We start from the raw sequence: 24,230 nt of genomic DNA on the forward strand, positions 1-24,230 counted from the left end.
ACAGAAAGAGAAAAAAATAGTTAAAATCTAACCTATAAAAAAAAAAGCAAAAAAAAATGCACGAAGAATTCGCAGGGGGAATATATATACCCATCGATCAAGGTATAATAAACTCTGTATATATGCGAGCTGCTTTTTTTTTTATTTTTTTTAGATTTTTAGATTTTATTTTATTTTTTATTTTTTTTTTTGGTCTTTTCTACTTTTATGCGGTTCTATCAAATTGTTAAGCAATTATTTCTACGATAGAATATCGAATACATGTTATAAATAACACCCTCGCCCTCGCCCTCAACCCCCCACCCTTCGTTTTTTTTTATTCTTCTTCAGTTTTTTAGTTTTCAAAGAAATTTAACACTCGCCATATATATATATTTTTTAAAACTATATACTATACACATATACACACACACACACACACATATATATGTAAAATACAGTGATATTTTCATCAAGATAGAAAACGGAAAAAGAAAATCGATACGATAAACGTTTAGAGATCTATCGAGCCGTCCTTTCTTCTCTTTTTTTTTCTATTTTTTTTTTTTTTTTCTATTATTTATTATTCGATCTGCAAATACACGCAGCAATCGGTCAAACTGTAATAAATAAAAAAAAAAATAAAAAAAGAGGAAGAGATAAAAAAAGATCTATGTAGGAAACATGTGTTTTGGTTTAACACACGAAAGGAACGCGAACCGCCGAGGGGATTTCCCCTTGTTCAAATGTTCACATTTTCACACCATAAAAAATAAAAAAGGGGTTTCTTGTTTTCTTTGTGATTTTTTTTGTTTTTTTCCAGTGTGTCATTCTTTTCTCAATCTTTGGATATAGGATACTAAAATAAAAAGGTCCTTTTGTTTCTTTCTGATATATATATATATATAATAGTATTTATATGTATTTGTAGGTTAGGACTCTGGAGGGATATGTAAAATTGAAAGAGAGTTGTTGCTTGGTTGGTTGGTTGGTTGGTTGGTTGGTTGATTTGATTGGTTGGTTGACTTGCATAAGTTCATCGAATTGAAATTACGAGTTTAATCTAATCGAGTTTAATAAACGACAGTGATTTCACACTCTCTCAACCATGACTATGCGCACTTAATTAAATTATTCGAAATATTTTCAATGATGTTTCTACTTTTTTTTCTTTTTTTTGTTTTTTTTTTTGTTTCGTCTAAATTTTACTTTTAATTTAGGATTTGTAAGTGATAAGAATATTCGACGGTTTTTTTCTTTTTTTACTTATCTCTTAGTCTCCTCTCCAGTTCCTTGAATATTTTTGTTGTTGTTGTTGTTGTTGTGTTCGGTAAGTGTGTGTGTGTTGGATCGTAGAAAATGTTACGAATTCAATGAATGTGCATTGCTGTATCATACCACACAACCAACATGGTTGTGTATCCAATCGGTGGGTTTAACACCCGTGCCTATTTATATGTCGGAACTCCACTTGATCGTGAAAGGAAGAAGAAACAATCGAATCCATTTAGAATTTCAATGGCTAAAAACTATCCCTTCTTCTACTTCTACTTCTACTTCTACTTCTACTTCTTCTCTCAATCTTTATCATTCGATTTCTAAAACGTGCTTGTTAATCTAAACTTCTGGGATGAAGAGGGGAGGATGGAAAGAGAGAGAGAGAGAGAGAGAGAGAAAACAATGTGTTCGATTAGATTGTTTATGAATAATAATATTAATTATAAAGTGAGGTTATTTTTCGTTCGTGCGTAAAATACTTTGTATAAATTTAAATATTCTCTTTTTTGTTTTTTTTTTTTTGAACGACGAATTCATTTGGTTAAACGTTTATTGAAATTTAAATGAAAAAAAAAAAAAAAGAAAAAAATATTTTTCGAATTATTCGAGTATTTCATTTGATTCGCGTAGTACTTTTCAGTTACGATAATAAATGGCAAATTGTTTTTCGAACAACGAATTAATTTACGTTTACTGAAAATTTATTTCAAAAAAAAAACAAGAAATAAATATTTTTCGATTTGATTCGAGTAGTATTTCGATTTGATTCGCGTAGTACTTTTCTTTTTTTCCTACTTTCGATATCGGACGGCAATTTGTTTTTCGAACGACGGAATTTATTTAGTAAAGTTTATTGTAATTTTAAAAGAAATAAATAAATATTGAAGTATTCGAATCTTTCATTTGATTCGCGTAGTACTTTTCTTTTTCCTATTTTCAATAACGGGCGGCAAATTGTTTTTCGAACAACGAACAAATTTGGTGATGTTTATTGAAATTTTAAAAGAAATAATTAAATATTCCAATTATTCCAGTATTTCATTTGATTCGCGTAGTACTTTTCTTTTTCCTACTTTCGATAACGGGCGGCAAATTGTTTTTTGAACAACGAACAAATTTGGTGATGTTTATTGAAATTTTAAAAGAAATAATTAAATATTCCAATTATTCTAGTATTTCATTTGATTCGCGTAGTACTTTTCAGTTACGATAATGAATGGCAAATTGTTTTTCGAACAACGAATTAATTTACGTTTACTGAAAATTTATTTCAAAAAAAAAACAAGAAATAAATATTTTTCGATTTGATTCGAGTAGTATTTCGATTTGATTCGCGTAGTACTTTTCTTTTTTTCCTACTTTCGATATCGGACGGCAAATTGTTTTTCGAACGACGGAATTTATTTAGTAAAGTTTATTGTAATTTTAAAAGAAATAAATAAATATTGAAGTATTCGAATCTTTCATTTGATTCGCGTAGTACTTTTCTTTTTCCTATTTTCAATAACGGGCGGCAAATTGTTTTTCGAACAACGAACAAATTTGGTGATGTTTATTGAAATTTTAAAAGAAATAATTAAATATTCCAATTATTCGAGTGTTTCATTTGATTCGCGTAGTACTTTTCAGTTACGATAATGGACGGCAATTTGTTTTTCGAACGACGGAATTTATTTAGTAAAGTTTATTGCAATTTTAAAAGAAATAAATATTGAGGTATTCGAATCTTTCATTTGATTCGCGTAGTACTTTTCTTTTTCCTATTTTCAATAACGGGCGGCAAATTGTTTTTCGAACAACGAACTAATATACGTTTACTGAAACTTTATTTAAAAAAAAAAAAGAAATAAATATTTTTCGAATGATTCGAGTAGTATTTCGATTTGATTCGCGTAGTACTTTTTCTCTTTCCTATTTTCAATAACGGGCGGCAAATTGTTTTTCGAACAACGAACTAATTTAAGTTTACTAAAAATTTATTTAAAAAAAGAAATAAATATTTTTCGAATGATTCGAGTAGTATTTCGATTTGATTCGCGTAGTACTTTTTCTCTTTTCTACTTTCGATAGCGGGCGGCAAATTGTTTTTCGAACAACGAACAAATTTGGTGATGTTTATTGAAATTATAAAAGAAATAAATAAATATTCGAATTATTCGAGTGTTTCATTTGATTCGCGTAGTATTTTTCCCTTTCCTACTTTCGATAACGGGCGACAAATTCAAATATTTTCGTACTCACGCGTAAACGTATAATTTTGACGTTTCTCGGAATATCAAAATATTAATAATTATATCTCATTTGAATCGCGTAGTAACGTGGATAAATTTAAAATAAAACCAAAAATACGTTAAATTTAAATTCAAAAATAAATACATATCAAATGGCTGAATACAAAAACGAAGGAAAAATGTATTTAACGTCGGAAACAAGAAAGAGAGAAGAAGAATTGTCTTTGATAATTCGAAAATAGATAAAGATAATAAAAACAAAAGATAAGTTTTAGATTAAAATACTTATTTGTCAAAAGTATTTTAACGTTCGCCAAAGTATCATCATCCAAAGTGCACGGAGGAGGAGGAGGAGGAGGAGGAGGAGGAGGAGAAGGAGGAGAGTCACACGTATTTAATAGAGTTCCTACGAGTTTTACTGCAACCCGTAAATTGTTTCGCGTTAGACATTTACGCGTTTCAAACCGAATGACTAGAAGTAGAAAAAGAAAGAAAGAAAGAAAGAAAGAAAAATGAAAAATGAAGAATAAAAGAAGAGGAGTAGTAGGAGGAATAGAATAAAGAAGGGGGGTTTAGGAGGGGTGTAAGGGGTTAGGGGGAGAAATAAAACGACAAGAACCGACCCACACACGTTTGTAACTAGCCTAAGCTTTGTGTCGCTTTTATATTACTACTAGGCACATCGGATTTACAACGAACAATTTTCTCTCTTTCTTCATCTATTTATCTATCTATCTTTCTCTTGCTTATTTACTCTCTTTCTATCTTGTTAAATGCAAGTTGGTCAAATTGCTATCGCGTGACGTATGACGTTCACCTCGTGTAGTTTATTATTTTCATAGGTTAGATTGTTATTTCCCTTTTGGTAGGTATGGAAAAATGATCTTTATGATTTAAATGATAAAATTCACGATGAACATTTAGATCTTATTTCAATCATCTTTGAATATTTTTATCTTTTTCCGTTTCTATATATATATATATATATATATATATGTATAAAGATAAAACATAACACGTAACAAGATGAAATTTTGTATAGTATTATCTCGTATGTTTTGTTATATTATTATATTATATATATATATATATATCGTATAAATGTTTCGTGTATATATATTTTTTACCCCAGGGAATTTATATTATACACCCTTTTTATTGTATAGTTCTTTTTTTTCTATCGTTGTTCCTAGAATTGTTTTAGGAAATTATTAGAAAGGGCAAAAATATCATTAATAAATTCTTTATGAAACAACAACAACAACATTATATTTCTTTTTTGGATGTATAAAATTTAGATTATTTGTAATGATTATTTATTTATAAATTTTATTTAAAAATTACATTTACAGAAAGTAAATTTTATTAAATGTTAAACAAAATAATACAAATAAATATATAATGAATTGAAGTAAATTTTCGTTAGCAAAGTTTAACGGCTGTTTCATAAAAAATATCAACCTTTTCGGTACTATAAACGCATATAAGCGTCCTACGAAAGCCATCTGTAATAATAGACTATAATTGCATTTTTACAATCAATTTTTTTTTGCCAAAAATTATACATAATAAATTACAATGATAAGTATATATGGACGCATATATGCGCTCATGAATTTTCTTTTAGTCTTTCATTCGGTCACAAAGTAGTTTCAAATTATGATAATTAAAAGTAATCGATTAACCCTTTCAGTAGAATGAACGCATATATGCGTCTAATGTAAACCATTTGTAATGAATTATTTCTTTTTATTATTAATTAATTTTCTGTCAAGAATTAAACATAATTTTTGCCGACGAACATGGTACATTACAATGATAAGTATAATGGACGCATATATGCGCTCATGAATTTTCTTTTAGTCTTTCATTCGGTCACAAAGTAGTTTCAAATTATGGTAATCGAAAGTATTTGGTAGATACCTTTTCAGTGGAATGAACGCATATATGCGTCTAACGTAAACCATTTGTAATGAATTATTTCTTTTTATTATTAATTAATTTTCTGTCAAGAATTAAACATAATTTTTGCCGACGAACATGGTACATTACAATGATAAGTATAATGGACGCATATATGCGCTCATGAATTATCTTTTAGTCTTTCATTCGATCAACGTAGTGTCAAATAATAAGAATATAAAAGTATTCGGTTAACGTGGTAATTGTTTTACGTTGAATAAAATTTGATACACGAAAGGGTTAACAAATAAAGAAAATAAAATAAATGATGAAAAATTAAAAAAAAAAAAAAAAAGAAGGGGGGGGGTGAGGGAATTTCAGTTGGAAGATTTTAAGCGTCGGTGTGGTGATTAGTTGATGGTTGGTTGGTTGGGTTGGTTAGTAACCATCGGAAGTTATGCGTACCTCGTCATTAGTTGACCGATCATGCGATTTCACGTCGTCCATTTCTCTTCCTCGGGGTTCTCGGCACAAAACGTTTTTAGTACACAGACATATACAACCAACATACACATATACACATACACAGATATGTTTCTTCTTCGTTTAGATGTTTCTCGACTCGTTCGCGAGATTAATCACCCTTTACGTTACGAGAAAACTCATTGCAATGCGTTACGTTACTTTACCCTAACTGATTTCGAATGATTCAGATCAAGTCTCGAAGAGATAAATACCTAGAAATCAATGTTAACATCAATTTATTATTGTAACATTTTTTTTTCTTTTTTTTTTTTTTTTTTTTAATTCAACTTTCTGATCGATAATTCATTTTATATTGATGAATACACACATATATATGTATATATATGTATATGTGTATTGTGTATTGTGTATATCATTTATCAATTGATCGTAATCTTCATAATTATCTCATTTTTTGTTTTTTATTATTATTAATGAAATAATTGCAAGAATGTAGGATCAAATTTTTATTTTTATTTTTATTTTTATTTTTATTTTTATTTTTATTTTTTTTTTCGTTAACGTGTTAAATATTCCTGATTTTTGTTTTCGATTAAAATGTTTTAATTTTTCTTCTTGCTATACGTTTTATCAAAATTTGCCATGTTGCATTATTTATTATAATAAAAATAAAATATATATGTATCATGATATTTCAAAGTATTAGTTTTCATTTAAAAACAAAGCATAAGTTTATTTATTTTTCAATTAAATATATAAATTAATCTTTTTTTTTACATTCGTTAATATATTTTACATATTTTTTTCATTACATTATTAACAATACAAAAAAAAAAATATATATATATATATATATATATATAAATTATGATATTTTCAAATAATATTCTCGATTAAATCAAACTAATTATTTAACGATCAATCATAAATTGAATACATTTTTTATTATATTTATTTATTTAAATCCGAAATAAGAAAGAGATATACAAAACAGTAAACAAAAATATAAATAAAAACAAAAATGAGAGATAGAATACGTTTGATTATATTCATTTAACACGTTGAACACCACGCACGCCACGCCCATTTTGAAGGAAATCCCCGTCAGATCACACACTCATTTTCAAGGAAGTCCCCGTCAGGCCCACGTGCGCCGCTTAAATGTAACATGTTATACACTGTCAGCTATCGATGACTGACGTGGCCTAAACGAAAAGTCTAGTGTCACTCACCGATGTCTGACGTGACCTAATAACGGAAAGTCTAATGTCAGCCATTGATGACTGACGTGACCTTAACGGAAAGTCTAATGTCAGCCATTGATGACTGACGTGGCTTAAACGAAAAGTCTAGTGTCACTCACCGATGACTGACGTGACCTAAACGGAAAGTCTAATGTCAGCCATCGATGACTGACGTGGCTTAAACGGAAAGTCTAGTGTCACTCACCGACGACTGACGTAGTGGCGTTCAACGTGTTAAATAGAAATGAAAAAGATACATAAAAATAAAAATAAAAATAAAAATAAATAGGAAAAGGGAAAATTAGTAAACAAAGAACAGAAACAAATTAGAATTGTAATAGAAATAAGAGGAGAACGGGATGAGAGTTCTGCCGACTAACAGCGTGCCCTCCCTGTCTATCGTCTTCAAGGCGATGGTGTCGAATGTTCAGGTTCTACAGCAAGCAGGCTCCGTGGAAAGGCTTGGAAGATTTCTATGGTCTTTACCGGCATGTACGAGATTACACCGTAACGAGAGTGTACTAAAGGCTAAAGCAATAGTCGCATTTCATCGTGGCCAATTCAAAGAACTCTACAAGATTTTAGAGAGCAATACGTTCAGTGCACACAATCATCCAAAACTTCAGGCACTTTGGTTGAAGGCACATTACATCGAAGCTGAAAAACTTCGTGGGAGGCCACTTGGTGCGGTCGGTTAGTATATGTTCATTCATTTTTCATTATTACTATTGTTATGTTTCATATTTGAATACCATTTTATTCGTTAATTCAATGTTTTGTTAGTTTTCAAATGGTTTTATTATAATTGTTAAGAATTGTACTGTTTTTTTTTTGTATGTAAAAATATCTTTGATTGATTAGTGTACTGATCGAATTTTTAGATATGTAATTGAACATTTACAATTTTAGTTTTTTCCTTGGTTAGATTTGATCGAATCGGTTCCAATTGTTATTAACATATATTTTCTTATATATAGAAATATCATTAATTGATTAGTATAAAGATGTCATTTGAAAGTAATTGAATCCCTTTAACATTTCAATTTTGTTATAAAATTTGATTTTATAAATTAAACCTTAGCTTATCTATCAACATGATAGTGTTGATAAGTTTTACTTGTTAAGAATATTTTTTATTTGGTATATCTTCTTCTTTCTTTCTTTCTTTCTTTAATATACATAAATTACGTGTCACGTTTGTTTGTCCGCAATGGACTCCTAAACTACTGAACCGATTTTAATCAAATTTTACACACTGTGTGCAGTTTCATTCAACTTGAAAGATAGGATAGTTTATATCTCAATTTATAATTGCAATATTATTTTATTGATTAATTAGTATACTGATAGAATTTTTAAATACGTAATTGAAACATTTTTTGAAAAACAATTTTAGTTTTTGTTGTTGTTGTTATTGTTGTTGTAAGATTTGATTGTATAAATTGTACTTTATTGAAAGATAAGAAACTTTAATAGTGATGATAGGTTAGAATTATTATTATATTTTCTTATATATAGAAATATCATTGATTGATTAGTATGAAGATCTCATTTTGAAGTAGTTGAAACCTTTACAATTTTAGTTTTTGTTGTAAGATTTGATTTTATAAATTGAATCTTATTGAAACATCAGAATTTTTGAATAGTTTTGATAAGTATTACTTGTTAGGAATATTTTGAAGTAGTTAATGGATCCTTTATAATTTTAATTTTGTTATAAAATGTGATAATACAATTTGAATCTATTAATAAAAGAAAAAACAAACACTTTCAATAGAATAATATCTGTAATAATTATATAAAATATAAAAGTGTTGAAATAAAATTAGAACATTATGAATGATAACATATCTGTCTTCAAATGAGACTTAAAAATATATTACACCATTTCATAATTATTCTAATTAAAGTTCGAGGAATTATCATAAAACTATCATACTATTTAAACAATATATTATTATTCTTTCATCAATCAAATTAATATTATAACAAATCATGATATGATTCAATTATCATAAAAATGTCGTCTATTAATTAATCATCGTCATTTAACCGACGTTGCCAATTAATATAATATTATTTCATATTAAAATAAAAATAAAAAAAAATAAAAAAAATGAAAAAAATCAATAAACAAAAGAACAATAAATAAAATCCAGTAATTTAAAAGTGATCTGTTGTATGTGTTGTGTATGTTGTATTAACTTATATTAGAAACACATTGACACAAACACACAAATCATATATACGCACACATTATACACAACACACATATCATATATACACACACATTATACACAACACACACATTATACACAACACACATATTATACACAATACACATTATACACAACACAAATCATACAAAACACACATTATACACTACACATATTATATACAAACACACACATCATATATACACAGACATTATGCACAACGCACCATTTACACATACACATTATACACAACACACACATTATACATAACACACATACTATACACAATACACATATTATACACAATACACATTATACACAACACACATTATACACAACACACATTATACACAACGCACCATTTATAAATACACATTATACACAACACACACATTATACACAACACACATATTATACACAATACACATTATACACAACACACATTATACAAAACACATATTATACACAAACACACACATTATACACAATGCACCATTTATACATACACATTATACACAACACACACATTATACATAACACACATATTATACACAACACACACATTATACATAACACACATATTATAAACAACACAAACATCATGTTATCCACACACATACATCATATTCACATAAAAGGTGTTGGGAGTGGGGGTATGGAGGGGGAAATATAAGACACATGTAGTAGTAGTAGTATAACTATTTTCCTCTTTCTCTTTCACATTTGAAATCTAGAACGAAGATCGCCAATGTTATTTCCGTCTTGGTTGTAAACACGAGAGAAAAAGAGAAAGAGAAAGAGAGAAGGGGTGGAATAAGACGGTGAGTTTTAACGAGACGACATTTTAATTAGAATCCTCAGCTTAGCTTTTGCAAACCGATGCCTGTTAGTTGATCCTCATTCTCCTCTTCCTCTTCCTCTTCCTCCCTCCTTTTTCTCCCTTCCACTCACCTCCCAGACTGATACTAAAACTAGAAAGAGAGAGAGAGAGAGAGGAAGAAGAAGGAAACACATTTTGGCATCGTTGAGAAACTTATTTTCCGTTAAAATTTGAATTGAATTGAATTGAATTTTCCCAAAAGTTTAAATCTAATATATTATTTCGTTAATGTTTAAAATAATATTTATTTATTTTTTCTTTGTTTTTTTTTCAGATACTTTAAACTCAGTTAATAACCTCTTCTTCTTCTTCTTCTTGTTCTTCTTTGTGTTTTTTTTTTTTTTTTTTTTTGAGAGATTTTGTTCTTAAATTAACTCTCACGAATTATTCGAGTAATTTTTTGTTTGTGTCCTATTCGATTATCGTTTTGTTGTTAATTTTCAATTTTTTTTATATTATTAGATTTATTTATTATAATATTATATACGATTTTTGTACCAATCGATCAATGATATATATATATAAAAAAAAAAGAAGATATAGGTTAATTAAATTTGAAATAAATTTATCGGTAAAAGTATATTGGGGGTCCAGTAATTTGTTAAAAAAAAAAAAAAAAAAAAACAATTTCTAATGAAAACAGTATAAAATTGATATTATTCATTTTATAAATAAATAAATAAATAAAACAAAAGTAAAACAAAAAATATATTTTTCATCATACAATTTGATTAAACACGTTCACGCCGGTTCGGTACCACCGATGACTCTCGCTAAACTGTCCCATCGGGCGGCGCGTACCACCGATGGCTCACGCTAGACTGTCCCATCGGACGGCGCGTACCACCGATGGCTCACGCGAGACTGTCTCATCGGTCGGCGCGTACCACCGGTGGTTCACCTTGGTTCAGGTTTGAACGAGCAAAAATCACGTGCCGCCAGATGAAGCGCACCATAAATTCGAGTGCCGCCTCACAGCACAGACACTGAAAATCGGCGCCGGCGTGAACGTGTTTAAAATCTAATCCTACATTTAACATGTTTTATTTTTCTTTTTATTTTTATTTGATATTATTTCTAATTGTTTATTTATGATATCAAAAATGATCATTTTTGAAATGATGAGAATATAATATATTTAAACGTGTGAATAAAATTTCAATGTTATTTGATTAAACAAATTGTAATTATTATGTTCAGGTAAATATCGAGTTCGTCGTAAATTTCCATTACCAAGAACGATATGGGACGGTGAAGAAACGTCATATTGTTTCAAGGAAAAATCAAGGAGTATACTGAGAGAATGGTACGCAACCAATCCTTATCCATCGCCACGTGAAAAACGTGAATTGGCTGAGAACACGGGTTTAACGACAACGCAAGTCAGCAATTGGTTTAAAAATCGTAGACAAAGGGACCGGGCAGCTGAACATAGGTGAGTTTTCATTTTAAATAATTCATTCAACATCTAATCATCATCTAATAATGATTCATAATCATCATCATCCCCCTTACCTAACAAGAAAGATATAAATTTCATATATGTGCCCATAATTATGAAAGTAGTCTAACCATAAGTCAAAATTAAACCAAAAAAAAGAAACAATTAAGTTTAGCAGTTATTTTAGGTTATGTTATTTTAATTTTAATTAATTTAATGTCATATTGTCAATACATATATATAATAAACCATTAGATAGTTTTTGTTATTTCAAATAATATGTTGAGTTTATTATACAATTTTTTAATTATATTTATTTATTTATTTATTTATTATATTTTTATTTTAGAATTATAATTATATAATTATATATAAGTATATATATATATACATTAGGGATGCCCCGTCACGCGTTGCTGTGGCTCACAATCAGTCCGATACACACGTCTTTAAGTTAACAAATTACCTTATACCGTCATCTGTTAGAATCTTATCGAACTAATAGAGATAATCATGACTCTTTGTTAATAAACAAATAATATTGCAATTATAAATTGAGATATAAACTATACTATCTTTCAAGTTGGATGATACTGCACACGGTGTGCAAAATTTGATTAAAATCGGTCTAGTAGTTTAGAAGTCCATTGCGAACAAACAACGTGACACGTAATTTATATATATTAAGATAAGATAAACTATCCTATCTTTGAAGTTGGATGAAACTGCACACAGTGTGCAAAATTTTATTAAAATCAGTTCAGTAGTTTAAGAGTCCATTGCGAACAAACAACGTGACACTTAATTTATATAATATTATATAAATTATAAAATATTATTAAATCACTTTTTCATAATTCTGATCACATGTATATACCTCTGGGTGTATGTGTATCAGTATAATATAATTTATTGATAAATTCTCATAATTTTGTTATATACACTTAAAAATTCCTATATACATGTAAACATACACATATATATATTTATATATATATATATATAGTTTATGATAAGTAGGAATTCAAGTTAGCAAGAATCATCATCATCTCTCAGCTGTCGCATCGTAAAACGAGGAGGAACCGCGAGAATGCGTAGGAGGTGTTTTACTCTTCTTGTTTAGTTTCGTGTTGTTTCGAAGGTCGTTGCTCTATATCCGATTTTAGAAACGACCGACCAAATTCAAAAGGCCCCCTGTAACACCAAGTCTATAACACGTTGCTTCTTCTTCTTCTTCTTCTTCTTCTTCTTATTTTTATACTTGTTTTTCTTTTTTTTTTTTTAATTCTTACTCTTCCTTCTTCATGTTTCTTGGTTTACTCATATGAAGTCTCCCACGTTGTGTGATATTCCGTTCATATTCATGTTCACGTTCACGATTCACAATTTACTATTTGGTTTCATCATATATATATATAATGTATATAATATCATTTCAGTTAGAATTGGTTGAAATATTTATTCAAAAGTCATCATCTCACATTTTTAATGAATTAACTTGAATAGTGAATCTTTCATCCAGTTTTGATATGAAATACAAAGTTATATTGATTCTTAACCTAAAAATTATTATAATATCATCCCCCATGACCATGAATTTAGTTTGGAAAGAATCATTGATGCGAATGGTGGTTAAAAGGACAGTGCTTTATTCCTCCTTCGTGTATTACGATAAAATAATAATAATAATAATAATAATAATAATAATAATAATAAAGAATAAAAATAAGAAGAAGAAGAGTTTGCCAAAGGGAGGAAGTGGGAAGCACCATCATGGTTAAAGTCAGTCGGCACCGGCGCGGTACACACCACCACTGTACCACACCACGTCACGCCACAAGAAACGTATCGAATTTCTTATGGCTTCTGTATATTCCCATGAACGAAAGCAAGCGAGGTCGAAAGCAACAAAAAAAAAAAAAAAAGCACAAAAAAATAAAAAAAAAAAAAAGGATAGAGATAGAGTGATGAGAAGAGGGTGAAGAAGAAAAAAAAACAGAAGAAGAGTACTAGGTAGTAGTAGTAGTAGTAATAGTAGTCTACTAGTGTCCTGCCAATAACTTTTGGTATTGGTTGGCAGTATCCTGGATACTGCAAAGGGAAAAGGAGGAGGAGGAGGAAGGAGGAGGAAGGACATCATTCCTGGCATATTAATTACAGGAAATCCCACAAAAGTTTCCACCCACAACGTGCCACAACCGTTGGTTACTACCATTACTTGTTGTGTCTTCCTTAAACCACCCCACCTACCCTAAAATATCGACATCCAGACAATGTTTCATCAATTCCCTTCTTTTCTTCCCCCTTCCTATTCCCCTTTTCCATGTCCCCCTTCCCCTCCTCCGCCCGCCCCTCGCCCCACCCCACCCTTTTCCTCTCACCAAGTTGCTTTATTCTTCTTATCTTTTATCTTTGTTTTAAATAATAACCTATCTTTTTCTTGTGCAAACCTTTCATCAAACCAATTCATCTTTTCTTTAGGATTTGCTGGTAGGTAATAGTGATATGATTAATAATTTGATTTAATTTTATCAGGATGACCTATTAAATACAGTCACTTGATTAGTTTGGGGGAAGGGAGGGGGAGGATAGGATTGGATAGGATAGGATAGAGGGGGGCGGGGGTAATGCTTTTTAAGTTCTTTCTTTCAATATGTGTGTGTGTAGTTTATTATTATTATTTCGTTGATAAGCTAGTATGATGTGTAGGTCCCGTAATTTTGTTGTCCCCATGGGACAGGGGCGTCTTGTTGTGGGCGTCAGCAAGCAAATATGAGAATGTTGTTTTATTTATCATCAATGGTAATCTCCCTTGGGGTATCTGTTTTCATTTAATCATTTAGAATTTGTCTTTACTCTAAGTTCATTTCCTCCTTTATGCTTTTGACACCCTCTATATTGTTATCTTTCAAATTGTATCAATTCTTATCTCATAAGTGATGACACAAATTTGGTTGACAAGGGTTTTTCTTCCTTTTTTTTCTTCATTTTTATGGGGTTACAGATATTATCATCGTTGACAGATTATTATTCGTTAAATTAAATGAAACTTAAATGAAGTCATTATTAATAACAAAATATATCAATTTAGTTTCATTTAAAACGTAATCAAATTTTTCTACGCAACATGGGGGGGGGGCTATTTGATTAATGAAAATTCTATGCCGCAAAGAGTTAAGGGGTGGGGGGGGTTAATTATGGATTACAGGTATTATTATTGATATATTATTATTAATTAAATTAATACGAATTATTTCATATTAATTTGATAATTGTAATAATTAATTTAAAAACTAAAAGTATAACCCTCTTGTCTCATATATATTTGTGATAAGAACACGAATAGTCGTCGTCTAGACTGTAATGGCGCCATGTACGAACGAATCTTCTAATCAGCATCTTTCATATCTCTTTTTACCATTTCAAAAACAAAGTGTTATTCTCTTTCTTTCTATCTATCATTCTCTCTCTCTCTCTCTCTCTCTCACACTCTTCTCACAAACTTTCATTTGCTACGTTTTTATTCTGTTATCGGATACTATCAGTCTTATTGTGTCTTGAATTAAGAACTAACGAATGAACGTACGTAAGTACGAAGATGTTTCAAAACGTAGCATTAAAAGACAACGCATAATCTTATTACATACCAATGATTATTATTCCTTTGTCATCATCCGTGTAATTTATTCATTTGGTCGTCTCATCTTCTTAAAGTTTGAAGTTGTTGCATTTTTTGAACACACACACACACACACACACAGACAGACAGAGAGAGAGAGAGAGAGAGAGAGAGAGATGGATGGTTTTTTAGTAATAGCTGTCCTATGCACTTTTTCTTACAAAAGGGATGCTGACTTTTTATCTCTTGCAACTTAGAGAAATATAAACATTTTGAGGTTATGCATTATATTCTGTTTCTTTGTGTTAGATTCTGTTATTTGATTTCTTTCTTCTTTTTTTTTTTTTTTAGTTTTCTTTTTTCTTTCAGTATCATTACACACGCATACGCATAATAAAATATGTTTTCATTTTAGGAATTATACTTTGATTTGATTCATATTTAATTAATAGTTGTTGTGTTGTTTCAAAACACAATTGGAATATATAAATTATAATTGAAATATTAAATTAATTTAATATTATTAATTAAGAGTTATACTTTAATTTGACTTATATTTAATTAATAGTTGTTGTGTTGTTCTGTGTTGTTTTGTGTTATGTTGCTAAAACACAATTGGAAGATATATATTATAATTTAAATATTATATTAATTTAATATTATTAATTAGGGGTTATGCTTTAATTTGACTCATATTTAATTAATGGTTGTTGTGTTGTTTTGTGTTGTTTTGTGTTATGTTGCTAAAACACAATTGGAATATATAAATTATATTTTAAATATTACAATAATTTAATATTATTAATTAGGGGTTATGCTTTAATTTGACTCATATTTAATTAATAGTTGTTGTGTTGTTCTGTGTTGTTTTGTGTTGTTTTGTGTTATGTTGCTAAAACACAATTGGAATATATAAATTATATTTTAAATGTTATATTAATTTAATATGATTAATTAGAAGTTACACTTTAATTTGACTCATATTTAATTAATGGTTGTTGTGTTGTTTTGTGTTGTGTTGTGTTGCTAAAACACAATTGGAAGATATAAATTATAATTTAAATATTAAATTAATTTAATATTATTAATTAGTAATTATACTTTAATTTGATTTATATTTAATTAATAGTTTGTTGTGTTGTTCTGTGTCGTTTTGTGTTGTTTTGTGTTATGTTGCTAAAAAACAGTTGGATATATAAATTATATTTTAAATATTATATTAATTTAATATGAATAATTAAGAATTATACTTTAATTTGACTCATATTTAATTAATGGTTGTTGTGTTGTTTTGTGTTGTTTTGTGTTGCTAAAACACAATTGGATATATAAATTATAATTTAAATATTAAATTAATTTAACTTTCCTTTGCTTACTTACCACCCTTTCTGGGGTAACACGCTTACCACACCCGGGTCCAAAGGACCCGGACGAGAAAAATCGTTATAAAAAAGAAACTATTGCACAAATTTACTTCAACATTTTTTTGACACTTCTTTAATACCTACTTAAAAAGACTATATAGGTTTTATAGCTTTAAATTAAATGTAAATATGTTTAAAAAATTACCAAAGTTGAACAACTGAGAAAAATGATTCAAGTTGCAAAAAAGGTCTGGGTCCTTTAAACTAAGTGTGGTAAACAAAGGTTATTATTATTATTATTATTATTTTAATATAACTTATTATTTGTTATTATATGTTAGTAAAAACAATATTATTAATAATTTAATCATAATTGTGATGAAAATTGTTTTATTCATTGTTCATTGATTTTTTTTTTTAATTTTTTTTTTGTATAAAAAAATAGTTGAAAGATAATATATAGATAGATAGATAAATAGATAGATATAACTATAAAGATATTTCTATTTTTAATATATTCTCTCATGTTGAAATAATGTTCATACTCTTGAAAATGGTTTCGACCCAGTTTTCTTTGTCCCAAGTCAAGTCATCGTTTAAACGATCATCCTACCCAAAACACTTTTATTACCTTGGGCTCTTTAAAAATGTTATTCCTTGTGCATTTCCGGGGCCCCCGATTTTCTGATGATCTCTTTTTCTCTTTGAGTAAAGTCCGAAAGAATCGCGGTCCGTTTCTTTGATTTCACAAGGGTTAAAAACAACATTGTAGAAGAAGACTAAGATAAATAATGTTGAATGAGAGAGAGAAAAGGAAAGAGAGAAGTGAACCTCTTTTCCCTTTTTTTTTCTTCTTCTTTTTTTCCTTTGTAAGAATACCGTCGATGCAATATTTTCCTTCTTTTTCTTCTTCTTTTTTTTATTTTTTTTTTAATGTCTTACATCTTACTTATAATAGAAAAGAAAAATAATATTACTAAGTTGAAATAAATATTAATACAAATTTACTTTTTTCATTGTATTTGTATCTTGTATATCTTTGTAGATTTTATTTTGTTTGTTTGTTTGTTTAAAAATGATTTAGGATTTGGGAAATAGTTTCTGCAATAATTTGTTACCAAAAGTAATAATATAAATTAAACTTTTCATTGTATTTTATCTTGTATACCTTTGTAGATTTTATTTTTTGTTTGTTTGTTTAGAAATGATTTAGGATTTGTGAAATAATTTGTGCAATAATTTGTATCAAAAGTAATAATACAAATTTACTATTTTCATTGTATTGTATCTTGTATACTTTGTAGATTTTGTCTTGTTTGTTTGTTTAGAAATGATTTAGGATTTGTGAAATAGTTTGTGCAATAATTTGCATCAAAAGTAACAATATAAATTAAACTTTTCATTGTATTGTGTCTTGTATATCTTTGTAGATTTTATTTTGTTTGTTTGTTTGTTTAAAAATGATTTAGGATTTGTGAAATAATTTGTGCAATAATTTGCATCAAAAGTAATAATACAAATTTACTATTTTCATTGTATTGTATCTTGTATATCTTTGTAGATTTTATCTTGTTTGTTTGTTTAGAAATGATTTAGGATTTGTTCAAGTTTGTTTTCACAAACTATCAACAATTATCACAAACTATCACAAATTATTTCTAATTTGTATCAAAAGTAATAATATAAATTAACAAATTTTCATTGTATTGTATCATATTTGTGTAATGGGATTTGAATTTACTGAGAGTTTGTGCATTTCTTGTTTAAGAAATGATTCATAGTTCTCAAACAGTTTGAAACATAATTGCATTAAAATAGTAATACAAGTTTACTTTTCATTGCATTATATCATACGTGTAATAAAGCTTAAGTTAAAGTTTGTTTTTTTTGTTTGTTTGTGTATAAATAATTTAGGATTTGTCAAAAAGTTTGAATAATAATATATTTCAAGTTGGATGAAACTGCACACAGTATGCAAAACTTGATTAAAATCGGTTCAGTAGTTTAGGAATCCATTGCGGACAAACAACGTGACACGTAATTTATATAAATATATTAAGATTTATTAATATTTATATATTATCGTTCATTTATATTTTTATTATTAGGTCGAGTCATAAGTAATTTCCAATGCGTTTATGTAGAATCTATTTTTCGTATTTACTTACTATAAGTCACCGAAACAAACGGATTTTCAATGTCACTAAATAGATGAGAATTCAACTAGTCAAAATGATTGGTCTGATATATCTAGTGTTAATACAATTTCTTTTTCTAGAAATGATTCAGAAGAATAAAAAACTAATTCTATCCAAAATAACAATTCAAGTAAAAACATAAATATTATTTATAATTCATTGAAATGAGTAAGAGAAATAAACTTAGACACAATAATAGTATATAAAATGATGATTGCAATGCTAAGTAATACATTATATATATAAATATATGTGTGTGCTTGCGTGTATAAAGGAAACACACATTAAACGATTTAACTATCTTGCGTCTTGGTTGGAATCGATTTCTTGGCAGGATGATGAGCCATCGTCATCATCGTCGTCGTAGTCGTCGTAGTCGTCGTAGTCGTCGTAGTCGTCCTACGTGGTGGTCGTAGGCAGTCCAGTAATGGCTTCGCAACGTTGTTCTCAGTGTCAACAAAAGTTTGCTAATGTACCCGTCCTACATAGAAAGACCTCTCCCTTACCCTCACCCTCCTCACCCTTATCCTCACCCTTATTCTCTTCACTCTCACCAACGCCCTCTCTCAGTGTCTTTTCCTTTTTTCTATCTTTCTTTCTTTTAACCCTCTTTTACCCCATCAACTACTTCACCCTCATTTTCGTTTCATCCCCTTGTCTTCCATGTCATTCGACTACGCAAACTGATCGAAAGGATTGCACTAAAGAGAACCACATCCATTTATTTTTTTTTTCTTCTTCTTCTTCTTTTTCTTATTCTTATTCTATTCTACTTTTTTTTTTTTTTGATCATTTTTCGTTATTTTGGTATTTGATTTATGTAAAATATTATTTAAAAAATGTTCACACACGCATTTTATTTGATTTCTTATTTTATTTTATTTTATTTTTTTTTTTGATAATAAGATTTGTTTTTGTATTATTACTATTATATCATTTAGATAATATTTATATTATATATAAGTTTATATAAAAATTATATAAATAAAAATAAAAAAAAATTTATAAATATAATTTATTTATATTATAATTTTTATATTATTTGTTGTTTGTAACACATTAGACAAAATATTAGGTCGAGTCATAAGTAACTTCCGATACGGCTATGTAGAATCTATTTTTCGTATTTACCTATTATAAGTCACCGAAACAAACGGATTTTCAATATCACTGTATAGATGAGGATTCAGTTTAGTCTTCTGTTAACTTTTTTATACAGTCAATGTTACATTTAACCGTTTTTCTTAACCACTGAAATGGATAGTAAAGATCACACGTGTTAGAAGTGAAATCTTCAATAAAACTAAGTTTCGAGAGAATGAGACAAATACAAAATAAAAATATCTGCTGTAGGATAATTGTATTCTCTTCTTATTTAGTATCGCGACCGTTTCATCGCCTTCCACCGCTCCGTTACATAGCCGCCTACCGCTCCGTTGCATTGTTTCAAATCACACCCATTCTAAAGAAGTTTTCACTTCCAAAAGTGCATATTCAACATGTAATGCTTTCGGAATTGAAACAAGGCAATAGCACTAAAGTGGCAACTGAAAAAATATACAGCTTATACAGTGCAGGACTGGATAACTGATAGGGCAGTCAGAAATTGGTTTGTAAAATTCCGTTCTGAAGATACGATCTTTAAAGATGAACCCGAGTGCAGGACGTATTTCCGACTTTGATGAACCTTTTAAAGATAATATTGAGAGCAAAATCCAATAGATACGTTCAACAATTGCAAAGAGTTCCAAAAAAAAAAAAAAACTCCATGAAAGGTGTCTTGCACTTATCAGTCGCAGAAACGTCATTCTTTGTCTCATAAAAAAAACGGAAGTTATTTATGACTCGACCAAATATTACACCTAAAATATACATCTATAATTATTTCTAACCTATAAATTATATATCATTAAATTTAATAATAATTACCGTCAATATTATTTACATTTAATTTACGTAGAAAAACATCTGCACACTGAGATAAACAAAAGAAAGATTAAAATATAAAGATGGAAAAAGTACGACGAATGAAGAAGAAAAAGTAGAGGGAAAAATAAATGAAGTGGGCGCGGAAAAATCGGCAGAGGGGTGGGGAGGGGTTAGTGAATTGAGGTTTGATGGGGAGAGGTTAAATCGAAGCTTTCACGAATGAAAAGGGGGGTAGTAGGGGGTTGGGGGTTGGGGGAAAAAGAAAACGATAGAGATAGCACTTCCCGGATGTAGAAAAGGGACAGCAGCTGTGAGTTAGGGCTGAAGAGGTTATAAAAGTGTGTGTGAGTGAGTGAGTGAGTGAGTGAGTGAGGTTCTATTCAGAAGAAGAGGGCGGGGAGAGTTAGAGAGAGGGAGAGGGGGGAAGAAAAAAGAGAGAGATAGAAATATATATATAATAGTTAGTCGGGTCCTTTCCAAGGGTTGTTGGAGGACGTGGGTGGCTGCACCAATATTGACTCTTCCTGAAAACCTAGGGAGTTTTTGAGACCCTAACACACACACAAGAAGAAGGGTGATGAAAACGTGTAAGTGAGTGAGTAAGTGAGTTTAGTGAGTGAGTGAGTGAGTGAGTTAGGTTAGGTTAGGTTAGATAGAGATAGAAAGTTGTTGGTTGAAGTTCTTGCGTGTTTTACCTAGCCGCCATTCGTACGAACAAACCCCCTTTGCTACTACCGAAATGGCGCCTACTTTTACCACATTCTTTTTTCTTTTTCTTCTTCTTTCTTTTTTCTAACGCGAGAAGAGAATATTTTCTTAGGATGATTTCTTTTCTTTTTAGTTTGAATTCTGTTATTAATATTATTATTATTTTTTCTATTATTTCTTTTTTTTTAATGCTTGTTTCGATTATTTCATTTTTAGGTTAAATGTTATATAATTGAGTCAAGTTAAGTGTAGATTGTTTTATTAAATGATTTGAAATTGAATATTATTTAATTAGATTTATATTTGTTTATTTTTTTTTGTTTAAAGTACATTCAATTGAATGATTATTTAAATATATTTCAGTTGTTGCATTTTATTATTATTATTATTACAATATGGGTTGATAATCATTGAATAAAATTACTTATGTGCGGAATCATTAATTTTTTTTAGATCTAAATTAGATAATATTTGTATCATCATACATTTAATAAATATTATTTAAAAACAAATAAAATAAATAATTTAATGAATTAATAAATTAAATAGGTTATGATTCATCTTAATTTGCACAAACAACAATTGAAATAATATAAAATAATAATTATTAAACAAAATGGCTGGGAAATCATTTGATTTAAATCTATAACAGATAATATTTGCAATTAACATTTAATTAAATATTATTATTATTATTAAAAAAAAAAAAAATACCAAAAATGGAAAAGTTGATGATTCATCCAAACTTGCTTTAACATTTCGCGGAAAGTTGAACACTAGAAGTTAGATAATTAGATAAATAGATAGATAGATAAATAGATGGAGGTTAGAAGTAAATCATGACGAGAAGGTGAGATGGTTGATGATGGTGGTAGTGGTGGTGGTGTGCAATCTGTTCTTTCAACCAGAGCAACCATCAGAGAGTTCTGCTTCTTTCGGCTTTGATGGAAAGTCGATCGGTGATATATCGTAGCTCCTCGATACATCGACTTTGATGGAAATCGATCTCGTGATCGTCGACGTCGTGTATCGAAGGAAAAGGATTCGCGGTGGCAACAACCCACGCTACCGGTTGCGGCCATCCGGACACAACCGGCCAACCGTTCTTTTCCAACTACTATAACAGGATTTCTTTTCTTTTCTTTTCTTTATTTTTGTCTTCCTTTTTTTCCTTAATTTTTTTTTTATCCCCTATTTTTAACAACAACAAACTCACACTCACCTTATTTGGTCATAAACGTGTAATAAACCAAAATTTAAACATCATTCATAAAATGAATATTTATTTATTATATATTTCAATTTATTGTTTAAATAATTACTATTTTATTTCCATCATCATTCTACAATCATTAAATTGTTTATAATATTTATCAATACTTTTTTCTAATTAAGTTTGTATTTAACGTTAGATTTACTGATGTTCTAGTCCGCCATCTTTTTTTTTTTTAAACTTATAAATATTGTTCGATTAATAAAAGTGGAATTTTAAAGTGGAGAAATTTATGAACAAAACATCGACATATATTTTACAAAAATAATATTTGAGGTTATGTATTTTGTATGTGTAACAAAAACAAGAAAACATTGAAATGAGTAGTCAAATTGGATTCAGTAGTAAATCTAATGTTAATGTTGAATAAAAGAAGAAAAAACATTAAAATGAGTCAAAATAGGTTAAGTCAATAAATCAAGTGTTATTGTTGAATAATAATAATTATTATTATTATTATAATTAATATAATGCAAACTTAATAACGTTTAAAATTTATTGAAGTACTCGAATGAGCTAATAGTGTTTGCCGAATAAGGTTGACTCGTCCAGGTCAAGTAAAGAAAGAGAAAGAAAGAGAGAAAGAGTAAGATTCGTATGTACATATCGTTCTCGTGCCACTGACGGTCCCCAAAATAGCTACGAACACAGTGTCCCGTGAAACAGGAACGACGGGCAACGGCAGCAAGCAAGCAAGCAAGCAAGCAGCAGCTTCAGCAGCGTCTGGTTTACGGTTACAGCACCACATGCACGGTGTGTCTGAGTAGCAACGCGTTCTGCGTGTCTGAAACCAGAGAACCCTATCTTGTCAACGTGTCTCTCGCGAACAGCAACCAAGCCGATGACATCCACAAACCCATTTTGCGAACACACGAGATAGTAACAACAACCACCCCAATATCCCACATTAAACACACCAACACCCCGTTTGCTAACTGGGGATTGTGTATTGGTTCCATTTGATTCTTTGAAATGATTTACAATACTTTAAATTGATTTCATTTGGATCATTAAAGAATTTTGTTTGAACAACAGATACACACACCCAACACCTAACACCCTCTTTGCTAACTTGGGATTGTGTGTTGGTTTCATTTTGATTATTTGAAATGATTTACAATACTTTAAATTGATTTCATTTGGATCATTAAAGAATTTTGTTTGAACAACAGACAACCCAGGCCAGCTTATTTGTAGAAAAGAAATGTTTTTGTAATATTTTGATCAGTTGATTATTAAAAATAATGAAGATTATAGTTAAATAACGTTTTGACCTTAACGTTTAGATCAATCATAATCTTAATACCTGGCATCGTTTTGTCCCAGTTATGTCAGAATAGTCTTTGGGTCGACGTCCAAAGACCATCTCAAACTGACAGAAGATACTAGACCAAAATAACCAACGTGTCGTGTTCCCCTCATCCCTTCTTAAGTAATTTTGGGTATACTCAAAACCGATGACATCATATATATATATGTTGT

General features: G+C 29.2%; 1 protein-coding gene across 2 annotated transcripts in view; it reads left to right on the plus strand.

Annotated features, from left to right (window-relative positions):
• so (SIX homeobox 1 protein sine oculis) overlaps positions 1-24,230 on the plus strand; it is a 45,517-nt gene that overhangs the window by 3,389 nt on the left and 17,898 nt on the right. The window contains exons 2-3 of one of the 2 annotated variants that reach the window (XM_015322763.2): positions 7,552-7,813; positions 11,417-11,651. In XM_015322763.2, coding sequence (XP_015178249.1) covers positions 7,552-7,813; positions 11,417-11,651 — 497 coding nt within the window. Of the gene's footprint in view, positions 1-7,530; positions 7,814-11,416; positions 11,652-24,230 lie in introns of both variants that reach the window. The other variant, XM_015322762.2, reaches the window with a different exon arrangement.

This window comes from Polistes dominula, unplaced genomic scaffold (genome assembly GCF_049000335.1).
Source record: "Polistes dominula isolate Pdom_NZ unplaced genomic scaffold, Pdom_raw_medaka contig_75, whole genome shotgun sequence".
NCBI lineage: Eukaryota > Metazoa > Arthropoda > Insecta > Hymenoptera > Vespidae > Polistes > Polistes dominula.